The 14,543-nt window shown below is 43.3% G+C and overlaps 1 protein-coding gene across 5 annotated transcripts in view; it reads right to left on the bottom strand.

Moving 5' to 3' along the window:
• Positions 1–14,543, bottom strand: part of LOC126409092 (adhesion G protein-coupled receptor L2-like) — a 115,791-nt gene that overhangs the window by 21,632 nt on the left and 79,616 nt on the right. For all 5 annotated transcript variants that reach the window (XM_050075003.1, XM_050075006.1, XM_050075007.1 and 2 more), the window contains exons 8-12: positions 13,515–13,700; positions 5,786–5,969; positions 4,111–4,233; positions 2,374–2,579; positions 1,717–1,890 (exon numbers count right to left, since the gene is read on the bottom strand). In XM_050075003.1, the coding sequence (XP_049930960.1) occupies positions 1,717–1,890; positions 2,374–2,579; positions 4,111–4,233; positions 5,786–5,969; positions 13,515–13,700 (873 nt within the window). The remainder of the gene's footprint in view (positions 1–1,716; positions 1,891–2,373; positions 2,580–4,110; positions 4,234–5,785; positions 5,970–13,514; positions 13,701–14,543) is intronic.

Genomic DNA, 14,543 nt, shown 5'->3' with positions numbered 1-14,543 from the left:
CCTCTTGACATTAGCAGTTTGTTTACTTTCCTCACTTCTGTTTCTCCTCTCATGCACTGAGCTGAACTTCCAGTCAGAGTGATGTCAACATGCTGAACTGGCCTATAAAAAACCCCAACAAGGGCCGACTAATGCCAATGGTGCAGGACACTCGACAACAAAACTCTCACCGATGGCCGTCTTGGTATGTCAGGGCCTTTAATCAGTGTGATGGTTTGAAAACCATCGTGTAATTCTTTAAGTGAAAGGTAACTTTATTTTAAAAAAGGTGTCAATATCGAATTTCTGCCCATACCAACTGAGACCCTGGTTTTATAGTAACCCAAGCACCACCACCACCATCTCCAGGGTGGTTTTATTCTGCACTTTTTCCACCTATGAGTTGATTCAATATATTGATCAGTTTTATTAGTTTTTGCTGAACAATGCTGTATAAAATATTTTTGTTATGATGAAGGGGAAATATCAAAATTGTGAAGGAAACATGGTCGTGTTTTGTTCCATTTCTGGTAGGGGTATCTGGAAAACTAAAGCCCTTTAGTGGATTTGTGCCTGTGCTGTGCCCCACCCACGGCTGAAATCAAAATTGCGCCCCTATGCCAAAGTTATAGTCTTTTTAGCACAAAATCCCTCTTTGTGTTTCCACAGTGTGTCCCAGTTGAGCTGCAGTGAAAGGACAGTAATAAAAACACAATAACTCTGGAAGATATCCACTTGACTTGACAAACTCAGACTGTTGACGCCTCATATTAGCTTCAGAGAACCTATCCTTTAACCTGATTGTACCTGATGACATTTGGCGCTCAAACAGAACAGGCCTAGATCACATTATGGGGCCCATGCTACTGCAGCAAGCGACATCGGTTTCAAAATCTGCCACAAAGAACCACAGCTGCGTGATGTGACATCCACATGTGGGTTCTCCTTCTTGAGGTCAACTTGCGCCGTGTTTCAGAAACATCTAAAACTGAGTGCGTTTCAAGATGGGCACCAGGCAAATGTGAAAATAGCAGACTTGACCATACAAAATATCACTCAAGGACATGGTGGCCCGAATGTGAGGCAATTCCTCCTGTGATATTTGTAATTTTATTGAGGGCAGGAGTTGCAGTTGAGGTGATGTGCAGGGAATTGGTGTGAGGCTAAGCCTAGCCTCAGGGCTCTGGTTTCAAGCTGTGGTTAAGGTTGAGGTTAAGACAGATGACAGGGACAGAGTTCATGAAATGGGACGTATTATTAAAGCAACCACAAACTTATCCTCCACATTTATAACTGGCTAGGTCCTCGCTACACATGCTATTTATCATGTAATTGGATTGTAATTGCATTTCGCGACCAAATGGATCCTACACCACTTCAAGAGGGGTGGAAACATAAGTTAAAGCTGAGGTTATACTGTTTCCCATGATTCCCAGGGACATGGAGGAATATTAGACACGGACCATAGGTAAAATATAATTACCTCTGATAATGGCACGGCACTTCCTATCCTGATCCACAATCTCGCTCTTTTAAAGTGACAGCCCGCTTCCTTTTCTCCACCTCCTCCCCTCCTCCCCCACCCTTACCTTCTCCTCCAGCAATAATCTAATTATCTCCACTGAAATGCCATTCTTGTTCTTGCCATGTGTGCACAAATCTGTCAGCGAGACGGAAGAACAACTAACTGAGACAGAAAAATGGCTCGTGCAGACCGCAAAGGAGAGGGCCACTTACCACATTCCCCCGATGAGCCATGAGGATGGCGAAGTTGGTCAAGTGACTGCAGGAGCAAGTGGTGTGGCTCTTGTTGGTTTCCAGCAGTTTACAGCCCTGAGTGGACCAGTATCCCATCATGCTCCGCTCAGAGTAATTCCAGAAGGAACAGTTGGGATTGTAGTAGTGCTCCTTCTACAAAACACACACACACGCACAGAGAAAGATGATTAATCATATATGAACATGTTGTGCAATATGCATGATTGTACACAAACACAACTTGTATATTTCATATCTCTAGTTGTAAGAAACAGGATGTCGATGCACCTGATGTGCAGACTGTGCCTGTGTGTGCTTTACCAATTAGTACCTGTGCAATTAAAGTCCTTCAAATGCAATCGATTGTTGCAAGAAAAGGGGTGAAGGGAAATCCAAATAAAGAAATTCCCAAGCACAGAAAAAGCTCCACTTGCTTCTCTAACTCTCCTAGCCTCACCGCCCATCACACACTGGAATAATATAGATGCCTTCTCTTTACCCCAACAGTTTTTCTACAACAATGATCCATCAAAGCGCTGCATTTGCCCTTCACTACAAAAGCCTGTGCAGCTGTTTCAGTATTTTAACAGCCCGGCTCTATAGTGTGGTCTGGGTCAGTCTCAGGAGGAGGCTTACATCCAGGTGCTCCAGTGTGAAGATCACGGGGTCGGCGACGAACACACGGCTGGACTCCTTGGTGATAGAAGCTGACAGGATGTGGGAGTTGACGGTGAGTGAGAGGTTGCGCTTGTTCAGGTCCCCCATTCCCCTCAGTGTGGCATTCTCAGTGCTGAGGAACTGACCCAGGTGTTTGTAGAGCACAAATACCAGCTTGGCCACACCTGGAACAGGCAATAATAAAATCATCAGACATACCGAGGGAGCATAAACAAAACAATTACAAATGATATAGTCAGTGAAAAGAAATGAATTCATTTACTGATACTATGAGAGTAACAAACCCAAAAAGAAAGGTTTTACATTTTGGGAATATTGCTCATTTACTTTCTCGAGTTAGATGCAGAGGGGGATTCTTAAAATGTCAAACTATTCCTTTAATGGTCTCATTACGTGCCAGAATCCTGAGTGAAAATTGTGATCTTAATTCTAAGCCACAAAAACTGTTGTTCCCAATTAATCCAGGAGGACTGAGAGAGACTTAACTGACTTACTGGACGCAGCTATCCAATATGCCTTGCAGGAAGACCTGCCCCTACTCCGTCTCTGATTTGCTATACTCTTCCAGCCATTAGCGAAACACTAACTTTGGCCTCGCTATGATGCTAACCGGTGCTACGAACTTAGCTCCGGCACTTGTCTGAAGATAGGGTACCCAGTCTGAACAGCGTTAAGTTTCTTACAATTTTCGTACATTATTTCATCATTATTGGCAGTTTTATAAATGTTTTCAAAGTTGAAAGGTTCCATAAACTGGTGCGACACCAAGCTAGCACCTTTGGGGGTTGTTAGCCAGCCAACAAGACAGTTAGCTCTCAAGAGACCCGTCTTGTAGATAAGAGGCTTTTAGTTTCCTGTTGACTGATAGTTGGTTTAAATATCACAACACAAATGTCCATTATAACATTAACAGAAACCTGTAAAATGTAGCGCAAAATGAAAAAATGACCAACAATAGCAAGGTACAATATGAAACAGCTCTTTTTTAATAGTGTTTCAATGGTGGTGGAGCTTCTTAACTCTGAAAACATTCATCAAACTGCCAATATTCAAGATCACAGAGTCAATTTCCTGCCTAAAAAATCTCTGATGTCAATTTAATGATGAAATAGCAAACGAAAATTAAATGAAAATTTCGAAAAAGCTGAGTCGTTTTCCTCCTGGGACTAATTTGTATTGCGGGTTAGCATCAGAGCTAAGCTAACATTAGCAGCTAGCAGTAGTCAGTTTCGTCTCTCACATCCAGGATCATGTAACTTTTGTCTGAGATATCATATGCTAGTAAAGGAATAGTTTGACAATTTGACCAATGACCAAAAAACAGTTACACCTTAAAACCACATCATGCTATTTTTAAGTTACTTTATGTGCACAGAGATCCAGAAAACAAAATACATCCTGTTAATTTGCGTATATTTAAACTCTGGGCAGAGCCAGGCTAGCTGTTTACTCGCTTACAACCTTTATGCTAGGCTAACTGACCACCTCATGCATTTAGTTTTACCGTTAATGTACAGATATGAAAGTGGTATCAATGTTTTCAGTAAGAATGCAAATTTCCCAAACTTTAAAAATATCAGATGTAACTGCCTTCATCCTTATTGTACTGAAGACAACTAACTTAACATTTTTCATATCACCAGTCAACTGCTTAACCATGGTGCAATGTTTCTGCAGCAAATGTATTTAACTCACCATTTTTGCTGTTGACTTTGACAGTGTTGGAGGAAAGCTGCAGAGATGCTCCACCTTTGCTTGTCTGAGGAAACCTGAAGTCCTGCACCTGACCGTCAGTGCTTAACACGTACACATCCAACACTGAGAGACAGTAGGAGGTGAGAGGAGTGAGCGGGAGATAGAATGAGAAAGATGTATTACTCATTGGCAACATCTCAGAGGCAGTACGTGGTGTCTAATAGAGCTCTACGGTTAAGGCCCAGCAGGGTATGTGTAAAGACTCGAGGTTCATTGTGCCAGTAAAGGAATCTAATCTTATTGGCAAGACCCCGCAGAGTGTCATTTACTTAAAAAACCATATCACTAAGCTGTTGGTTGGCATTGTGAAAGCCTCCGAGGCAAGAGCAAAAGAAAAAATAACAACAAGGGCGGTGATAGAGGATGAGCAAATGCAAGCACGCAGCCTACTGCAGCATGAATGTCAAATATTCATAGGATCAAAAATATCATTGAGCTTTTACTTTTACTTTTTCTCTCCCCTGTGGGTTCAGATAACTCTGGGCTCGACGAGCAAATCTCTGAAAATCCTCCAAATTCCAGCAGCCCTTCTCTCCGGTATGCCAGCTGCCGGGTGGTGCTCCCTTTGATGTGTGAAATTACTGAAGGGTCAGGAGGACACACGTATCAGCACACTCCCTCCCATCAGAAACGGCCTCACTTCCTCAGATAGATGGCTTCTGACAGACGGAGATGAGGAATTGTTCTCTTGTTGCACTCCCCCCTCTGTTTAGTTTCTAGCTCTCTCTTTGCTCCCCCTCCCCTTTCCCTCGTCTTGCCCTTGTTGCTCGCCTGGAGGTGCCGTTTTGGCTTCCACAAACTGCTAATTAGGAGCAACAATCATTTTCACATTTTTGCCAACTCTTCAAGGGAGGTCAGGTAAGCTGTTCTCCGAGGTTGTGTCTCTCTGTCTTCATATGGCTGTTTTTATGTTTCTCAGCTGGAATATTATCTCTAATGCGCAGATAAGCGAAAGCTTGACAAGCTCATGAAAACTGCCTGAATGCAGTGATTAAGTAGCCAATATACAGCATATTACACAATGTATTAATCAGTGCTTTTGGTAGAGACGGCGCAACTAGTCCTTATCAGCTTAGCTAACTACCACTTAATGGGAAAGGCTCGGAGAGAACAGATAGAGTGCTGTGTGAATGGAACAATGCCAGTTGGTTTCTTTGTTTTCCCCCAGAGGTCTGGACAGTTCATCTTGCAGCACACATTCAATGAGGTGACTTTACTATGCAAGGAAAAGATTAAAAATCAATGAGGTATAAGACAAAAAGGGTGAGTGGGAGACCATAACCATAGTAACAAAGACCTGTGAGTAGAAATATGACAGTTCACTGCACCAAGCTGACATAAATGAATAAGATCATGTTGCTAATAAACTCTGTGTGAGGACACAGCTTCTTATTTTTCTTTAGACAAATCTTTTATTGTGACATCAACAGGATCTGGCCGTTTTTAAAATCATATTCTCCTTGGGGAATAGCTAAAAAAAATCACCCTGGAGACAATTTTACCACTAAGTTTGAAATACTTTTACTGAAAGGTGCTGTACAGCCAAAAAAGCATCCTAAATTGTGACTGACAGATGTGTGCATGTCTGTTTTTTACTTATCGGAGAGGGACTTACTGATATTCTCTGCGGGCACTTTTACGATTGCCGGCTCGATCAGGTTTTCCGCAAGGACAAACGCCCCTTCCTCCAGGGTATCCAGTAGCATTGTGGCGGCATGCGTTTGTTCCGTGGAATTCATGTCTTTCCAGGATTTCAGAGCTTCCGGCCTCAGGAGGTTGTCAACAGTGTCCACAATTGCCTGTATCCATGGAGACAAGTGAAATGTCAGCTTGCTGTTTTCTCCCATCATAACTTCAGTTTAATAACAAAGAGCGGGGGGGGGTGGGGGGCAGCAAATGATAAAAAGGGCATGCATGGCCAACAGTGACAGCAGCAACAACGACTGACACTGAAAAATCAAGATCACTCGGACTGAAGACATGAGGGTTCAAGAAAGTCAAGGGTAACTAAAATAATAATGATGATAAAAAATGCAGTATGTTTTATTTAATATTCTGTTTACGAAAAATAGGCCTTATCTGAGGAAGCCTCTTCTGGATAAGTTTCATTTTTTGAATAATGTAAAAATGCTTTAGGGGAAGAGGAAATGCAAACCAAATGTTTTCTCCCTTCCCTGGATGAAGCTGTCTACAATGCTGCATTCTCAATTGCCTGGTTTTAAGCAGTTATTTTCCAAAAGAACAATTACCACCATGAACAATGGTCTTATTTCCCTAACGGGATCTGCCCATAATGGCCTTGAACACAACTCTGCTGGAGGAAAAGTGGGCATTATCATAAAATCCATGTCCAGGGTGGCAGTTCGAGTCAAGACGGGGGAACATTTCTGCTTGTTTTCAATGGTAATCCTTTCATTTCCTGCTTTCTGATAAGCAGTAAGTAAGCAAAACATTCCACAAAACCCACACAAGTATCATATGTTGATAAAACAAGAGTTTCCTTTGACCCTGGCAGGGTGAGTTCATGACTCCTCCCTGACTCAGCCAGTCACAATGTGGCTACATTTTTAAAACCCCACCTAACACCGACAGTTGTACCAAGACTCAGAATCTAGCTCAACCCTTAGTGTGATAAATCAGAGTGACAATTTAACCATAGGTGCCATTAACCACAGCAAGACCCGCCACAATAACGGTAATTAACCACAACAAGCCCTTGCTCACTGTACCAATTAGTCACAGCTGTGATTATCCAAAACACTAATTGACCACAGACAGGATTATCTGTTTGCCTGGAATAACAAGAAAGGGGATCAACCGAAGTCTGCACCAATATATGATTAACCGCAACATTTAACCACTGAGCTCATATTAACCACAGCAATGATGACTGTATCCAGACACAGGGCTCTCAGCATGTCTTTATATCTCGGCCTGAGCGCAGAAATCAATCTCTGTGGCCCTGACCTTGCAGGCAACTGGAAGCTTGTGAGCTGTGACTATGATGGGAGTTAAGTCTTGTGTGTGTGTGTGTGTGCGAGTGTGTGTGTGTGTGTGTGTGTGTGTGTGTGTGTGTGTGTGTGTGCAGGAGAGAGAGCAGTGGCCATTACAGGGTCGGAGCCATTACAACCAGACAGACACTAAATGGTCTCCCCCCCCCTGGTGAGCCAGCCTCAAAGGACCCATGAAATCCAAAAGGGGAATAAAACGTCGGCTGTCTCTAATTTGTGTAGCACAGAAAGAATCCGTGTTCGGACTGAATCCTCTTTAATTTTCGCCTGGGTGGAGGTCACTTTACAAATCACAGGGGTGTTACAAGAAGTGCCCCCATAGCTTGCTATAGCTGGAGCAATGATATGAGCTCGGCGAACGGGCCAGCGAACAAAATTCCAGGAGCAGTAGCAGGGGTGAACGGTGACACAAAGCTAGCAGCCTTGCTGGCAGTTCTGTGAGGAGATGCTAACATCAGCATCACGATTACAATCACCATCTCTGTGTAGTGTGTTAGCATGCTAACATTGGCTGATTAGCGCCAAACAGAAGGTACAGCTGAGGCTGATGGGAAGGCATTTGCAGTTTGGACGAATTAAAATGTTAACCTAATGATGGTGCTGGATGAGAAGTTAAGGGATCATGAAAGTTATTACGACTCATCCTGAGGGGGACGTGAATGTCTGCACCACATTTTATGGAAGTCCATCCAACAGTTATTGAGATATTTCAGCTATTTTACATGTCAAAGTTTGTTTACAGGTCTTAAGGAAGGTCTTACAGGTCTTACAGTGGGACAAATGTTCATAAACTACCTCAAGTGACATCACTTAAGTCAGAGTCAGCGAGGGATAAGGACTACAAGTTTGAAAATGGTAAAGATCTGCAGGTGTTTAGTACAAACGAAGTGATCTCAACAGATTGCCCGCTCTTCATTTCTGCTTTAGGCTAACAGGCCCAGGCTACATGAGCTGCTACTTGCTTAACACACCCACATCTCCGCCTTAAATGTTGGCAGCTGAGTTGCATTGTGGGCAATGTAAGCACCAGGTTTTGACAAGGAAGAAGGATACAATAATTTCCTGGTAAAAAACCCTCATGTCACGCAAGTAAAAATTTAACGGGGCTAAGCAAATTTGCCTAAACTAGTTATTTTTAGGCACCCAAAAAAAGGCCTACCTTAAAAAATCAGTGTATGCTATATTTAGAATAATTTCACTGCTCAGCCTTTTCAACAGGGAAATTAAATTATCTAAAAGCCACCAGACTCCATTGACAAAAGCAGTAATTTTACTTCACAGAACACAGGAGTTGTTGGTCTACTACTTGCAATGAAAAAAATCCAAATATAGTGTATACTCAAACTGATATAGACTTTTTATGTGGGTCTTTTCTAGACAATTAACATGTTTTGCTGCAGCCCCTGTCCACAGCAGTAGGCCTACATTGCTTAGCTTTGGTGTATCAAAGATGCTAGCAAAGCTACATGGTATATTATATACACAGTGCCGTGTTTAATCATGTATCTTTAAACGTTATATTTAGGGCTGAAAGTGACAACAAAAATAAACAACTTTGCTGATTTCACACATCTCCGTAAGTGAAATCAAAGCGAAATGGAGTGTTTTGCTTAGTCCCGCCCGTGTTGTGACTACGTGCTGTGATTGGCGTGTCAAGGTTGAAGGTGGTTAGGGTTAGTACGAGCCAATCGCAGCATAGCAGGGCGGGATTTGGTGAAACACTATCGTTCGGTGGGTACATTTTAGCATCTACCAATAAAAAATGATGATTTTTTACAACTGTCCATCGTGAGTCTGACAATATTAAAGGAGTGCGATGATAAATCAGTGGAGCACTTGTTTCATGCTACAAATGTCAAACTCGTAGTGGCGCTAGAGGAAAAGTCAGGGGATCACCAAAGTCATTAAAATACATCCTCTGGGCACCATGAATGTCTGTGCAAAATGTCACAGCAATCCATTCCAGTTTGGACCAAAGTGGTGTCCTGGTAGAGATGACCATCCATAGAGTTATGCCGCTCGCACGGCTAAAGAGACATTTCTAAATCAGCTTTGGGAAATGAATCGCCCTTTCCTCTCAGTAAAATGAGACCTCAAGTGAAAACAACTCAACTTATGGAGAGGCCCCCCTGAGTCACGGAAAAATACAAAATCTGTTCATTTGTATTATGCCATGCAAGGCATCTCCTCCCCAGTGTTTACACCATGCCCTTGTCTTTGAACAGAACCTACCCGAGGAAATATACTCAGCACGGCAGAGGAGAAGTAAAATGTCTGGGGGACAGACTGAAAAATCAGAATGGAACACAAACATATTAATGGGCTCAGAAATTAATCTCACAGATAAAACACGACTGCAGCGCGAGAGGAGAGGTTTTTTTTTTTGCTAAGGGGACAAGGGAGAATAGAAATTGTACAATGTAAGCAAGTGAAAATTGAGCACACTGCCACTTTGATCACACTTCTGGCTGACAGGGAGGTGCAATTACGACCGTGGGAAGGCAATTATTCACACAACGTATGAAGAGCCGACAAGAGAGACGGAGAGAGAAAAAGAGCGTAGGGGGGAGGAAGAAAAGGAGGATGGAGAAAAAGGAAGGAAAAGATGTACAAGTGATAGCACACAGAGGAGGGGAAACAGGACAAAGACGGAGTGATATTGACAGTGGCATCCTCAGATGGACAGAATGACGGGAGAACAGACAGCCAAGTCAGATGAGGAAGCAGCCACATCGTGTACAAGCAGCTCACCAGGCACATACTGTAACAAGACAATCAAGGACATGACAGTGCTGCATGCTGCTGGTCAGGTGTTAGGGATCAGGGTACAAAAGCAACATGGAAAGCCTACAGTAGTAGTTATACCTTCATGTACACCCTGCATGTCCTCTCTCTTTTTTGAAGCTTTTCCACACAACAAGAGGATCAAGCAAAAGAGACAGATTGTAGAAAGAGGCGGTAAGAACACAGGAAGCATTGAATCATGTCACTTACCATAAATTACGGTATTAATGAAAAGAGGAAAAGGCACAGGTCCATAAACTACAACCTTGAAATGATCCGACAGCTCTAAATGCTTTTCAGGGGAATACTAAATATGAGTATGGATCACAAAATAGTGAGGGGAGGAGATGAGAAATGCACAGTAGTGTGGCGAGGGGAAAATGCTGAGACCAGATTCTGAAGCTCTCCATTAGTGATGCTTTAAAATACATTGAGAAGATAAATAATGTGGGATGAGATCATTTGTATTTCACGGCATGGAGAGAAAAATATAGTACTTGCTCTTTTTTTAATACCCTTTGTTGGTATCTTGGCATTAAATAAGTCGCCTTCTCCAAGCTAATTGAGTCAAACCACAAAAAAATCACAAACAGTAGCTCTCACACGTAACTGTAAACCAAAGAGATGAAATGTTCAGACTACAACCTCGACATCATTAACACCTCTTACAAACACACACAGGAAAATGTTTTTTCAACTAAGACAAGATTGCTGCCATGGACACCAAGATTTACCACTTGTTAGCTGCTTTTACAGCCTGTTCAAGGCGGGAATGTTGCGCCATTATTCCGCCTCGGCAGTCTGTATAAAAAGCACGAACACAGAATGGGGAGCTGTTCTGTTGTGAGCTGGCAAGTGGTGCCGAATGGACGTCTGTGTTAAGCCTAGTTCACATTACACAATTTTCACCGTGATTTTGGCATCGCAGAGGATCTTGAGAGCCACCTTGGGTCGGAGGTGAGTCGGCAGATAGTCTGCCACGACGAGTCCTCATGTGTGAACAAGCCTACGAGCAAGTCGCCCCCTCGTCTGTCACGGGGACTGGATATCTGGCATGCTAGAAAACTGGAGATGTCTGACACGACTGACAAAGAGCATCAGCCAATGAGAGGCGGGATACGTCCCACATCAGCACGCAGGAGGACGGAAGAAATGTGAGGAGGACAAGCAGCAGGGTTGCCAGGTCTGCTTATTAGCTGCGACTTTGGCTTGTTTCTAAAGTGGAGTTGCTTATTTGGGCTTGCTCTCTAAACGTCACCTTTCTCTGTATATACCCGTCTCATAAGTTACTTAAACGCATGATAGTCACTTCTTTTGGGTTTGTTTCCATAGCCCTGGTTGCTTGTTTCTCTCCCAAGATCTGGCAACACTGACAAGCTGGCTAGCAACAACCACAATGGCGGCATCCACAGGATCACGGGGAGCACGTTGTGTTTGGACCCAGGCCCTGGAGGCAGATCTGATTCAACACTAGGAAGAATATCCATGCCTTTACGACGTGTCGTCTCCAAGTTAAAAAACGTAGTTTGGTGACATCACCGCGTTATCTGGGGCTCTGTCGGCAAGGGCTCGGCGGAGAAATCTTGTGGTGTGCACACACAGGTCGTAACGCAGTTGGCGAGACTCCCGCTGACAGAAACACACATCGCCAGGTATGAACACTCAAAAGATTACAATAGTCTCTGCGACGCAAAATCAGGGTGAAAATCGTGTAATGTGAACTGGGCTTTACACGGAAGCTAGCATCACACTGGTTCCCTCAACAAAAAGCCAATGGTATTTTTCCACTGGGTTTTGGATTTCGGAAACTCTGTGATACTTACACATCACCACTTTTATGGTTTTAGAAGCATAAATGCAATCACCATAAGTAAAAAGCACTCAACAAACAACACTACCATCCCATAACTTAACGTCGCCACCACGACATAGCTGTGAAGCCATGTTCAGCGTGATGACGTTCTGTAGTCTCATTCAGCCACTTGTTAGCAACCACCTTTTTAAGAGATCTAAAAGCAAAATTTACAAGTAGGATGCTGATGTAATTCATGTGGTAAAGCCAAATGTCAAAGTCTCTTGAGCTTGTGTTAATCACAGACATTATCTCAGGCATCTCACCAAAACCCATTCAAGAAATCCACTGACTTCAAGACGAGGGACCTGGGAGTGCTAAAATGCTACCTGAATCCTGGGTGTTAAAGCTCATTCCTGCAGCACTCTGTGACGGATCCTCTTTGCTGCAGTATTGTGAAACTATGTTTAAAAACAGCTTTTGATCTGTGGAAAAGAGCTGCATGACACTAATAACCTTTTCCCACCGCAATTACTTCGTATATCCAGGTTTTTAAAAAAACAGTTAAAAATAGGCGATAGACTCCTCTCCTACTGACAGTAGATGAGTTTGCCTTTTTGATTTTTCTTTCTGGGTTTCAGCTTCGAAGCCAGTGAAAAATGTTACAGTGGTTACTTTTTAAAAAATCTGTCACTTATTTAGTTCAACTCGGCACCGACACATTTGGAACAATGTTCGAGCCCTGCTTGGACAGAGACAGTTGGTATTTGTGGCTGAGACATAGCATTGTGTGGAAAGAGGGGCAAAAATTAGCACATCCACCCGGGTGTCATGTTTCCATCACTGCTCATCAGCGCCGATTGGAGCTGGAGCCAATAAAAACCTGTGACTACTGCAGAGTCATTTGTCCCCTGAATGCATTTGTACCCTTTCCCACTAACTACAAAAGCCAGATGTTAGTAGGTGTTTGTGAGTTTTTTGTCCAGTGGGAAAGGGGCTTCACGGGACCATACCAGTGTTTCAGATCCTTGAATACCCATCATGTGTATGTGATTTCTAGTAAAGACAATAAAACGTACAAAACCACCAGTACGGTCCTTTAACTTCTGTCATTGTTGCTTGTCATCAGCCATCCCATGCTGTTGTTGTTGAAATGTACAACCCGGTGAGAAACCTGTAAGCTCTTATCTTCAAATGTGTAATAGCAATGTAGCTGTCTTGAACATAAAGGCACAAACAACGGGCGTCATTTTGGTGAAAATAACCTTGTTTACAGCACAACTGCTGTCTAGAAAGTCTGAATAACAATGTAATTTTTCAAACTGTCACTCATCTCTCCATGGGACTGCCTGCAGCTGAGAGAAGTAGGTACGTCTTGGGCCTACTCTTTTCTTGACGAGTGCCTGCACAAGCTCTGGGAGAGAGCAGTTCCACACTTGTCAGCAATGAAGAGTTATTCTTTGTGTTGGTGGGGGGCTCATGGCCATTAGCTCCTTTAAGGTAGAACTGCCAGGTGAGCCTGTGTTTCCAAAGCCGGTAATTACCAGGGAGCTGTAGAGGAATGAGCTTCCCCTCAGGGCCTGACCTGCCTCCCAAGCCCCCTCACCTGAAACGTGTGTGTCCATAAATGTGTGTGAGTGCAAGTCTGCGACTGCGTGTGTTGGTAGGTGTCCCGCTAATGAATTTCCTGAGTCATGCTGACAGAGTTGGGGCAAAAGGGGGACAAAGTTTAGGGCTAGACTGGAATTTCACAGTACCTTGTTGAAGCTGCGTCCAGCTGAGTCCTTCTCGCTGGGTCTGAGCTCCTGCAGCTGAGCATCCAGGATATCCACGAGCTGCTCCATCAGGCGCACAGAGGAGCTGACGTCTCCGGCAAACACGGGGCCCTGTGTGTGGCGTGCCAGCTCGTTGGCTAAATTTGCAGCATTTTCGCCACTTCGGATCTAAAAACAGCATCGAGGAAAACGGGGGTGTCAGGGAAGCAAGCCTGAGATGGTTTTTGCGAGCTGAAATGATTTCTCCCACATACACCTCAGATTCATAATCCATTGCAACATTGCTTATTCAGAAGGAAAAGCATCATTGTGTGCATAATGAATGTAAACACAGGGATTGCATGTTTAGCAGGGAACAAAACAGCATAACTGTAACACACAAGATGAAGAGAAGGAAAAAAACACCAGTAATGATGAGCTGTCAGTGTGTGTGTTCTCATCTGCGATCAGTGTTTTGCAGCACTTGTTTTGTAAAAAAAAAAAAGTGCTCTACTTTTTTGGCGCACCCACCCTCCTCCAAACAGCCTTAACAGAGCTGTGACCCAATTTCATACTAATTTTATACAATATATACTATACACGAATCTTCATGGTATGATGCTTTTGCAGTTGGTATACAAGAAATCAATTTACTTTTCCATTTCGTACCATGAGGAAATGAAGCACAACATGCACGCACATCAATCAAAATGTGACTTTGGATTTCCACTGCCAATTAAACTTCTCAAAGAGAAAGCTAATGCAGCGTTCATGTCATATCATACAGGCCATAATTACCAGTGACTGAGTGGGAACAACTTGCATACCACTCGACTTGCATACCACTCAGATTTCAAGGTGTAATTCCGAGTCAGATATACTAGAATTTTCTGACAGCTGTGATATCTCCCACTTGGTGAAAATAACTAGACAAGTGCCGACAAAATGGCAGCATAATGGCTGCACAACAAGTGGGCGATCTGAGGAGGAGCAAGAGGGGATGTCAACCCCCTTGTTAGCAAAATGACCAAA

The sequence above is a fragment of the Epinephelus moara genome, chromosome 21 (genome assembly GCF_006386435.1).
Source record: "Epinephelus moara isolate mb chromosome 21, YSFRI_EMoa_1.0, whole genome shotgun sequence".
NCBI lineage: Eukaryota > Metazoa > Chordata > Actinopteri > Perciformes > Serranidae > Epinephelus > Epinephelus moara.
This window is presented reverse-complemented; position numbering and strand designations above follow the sequence as displayed.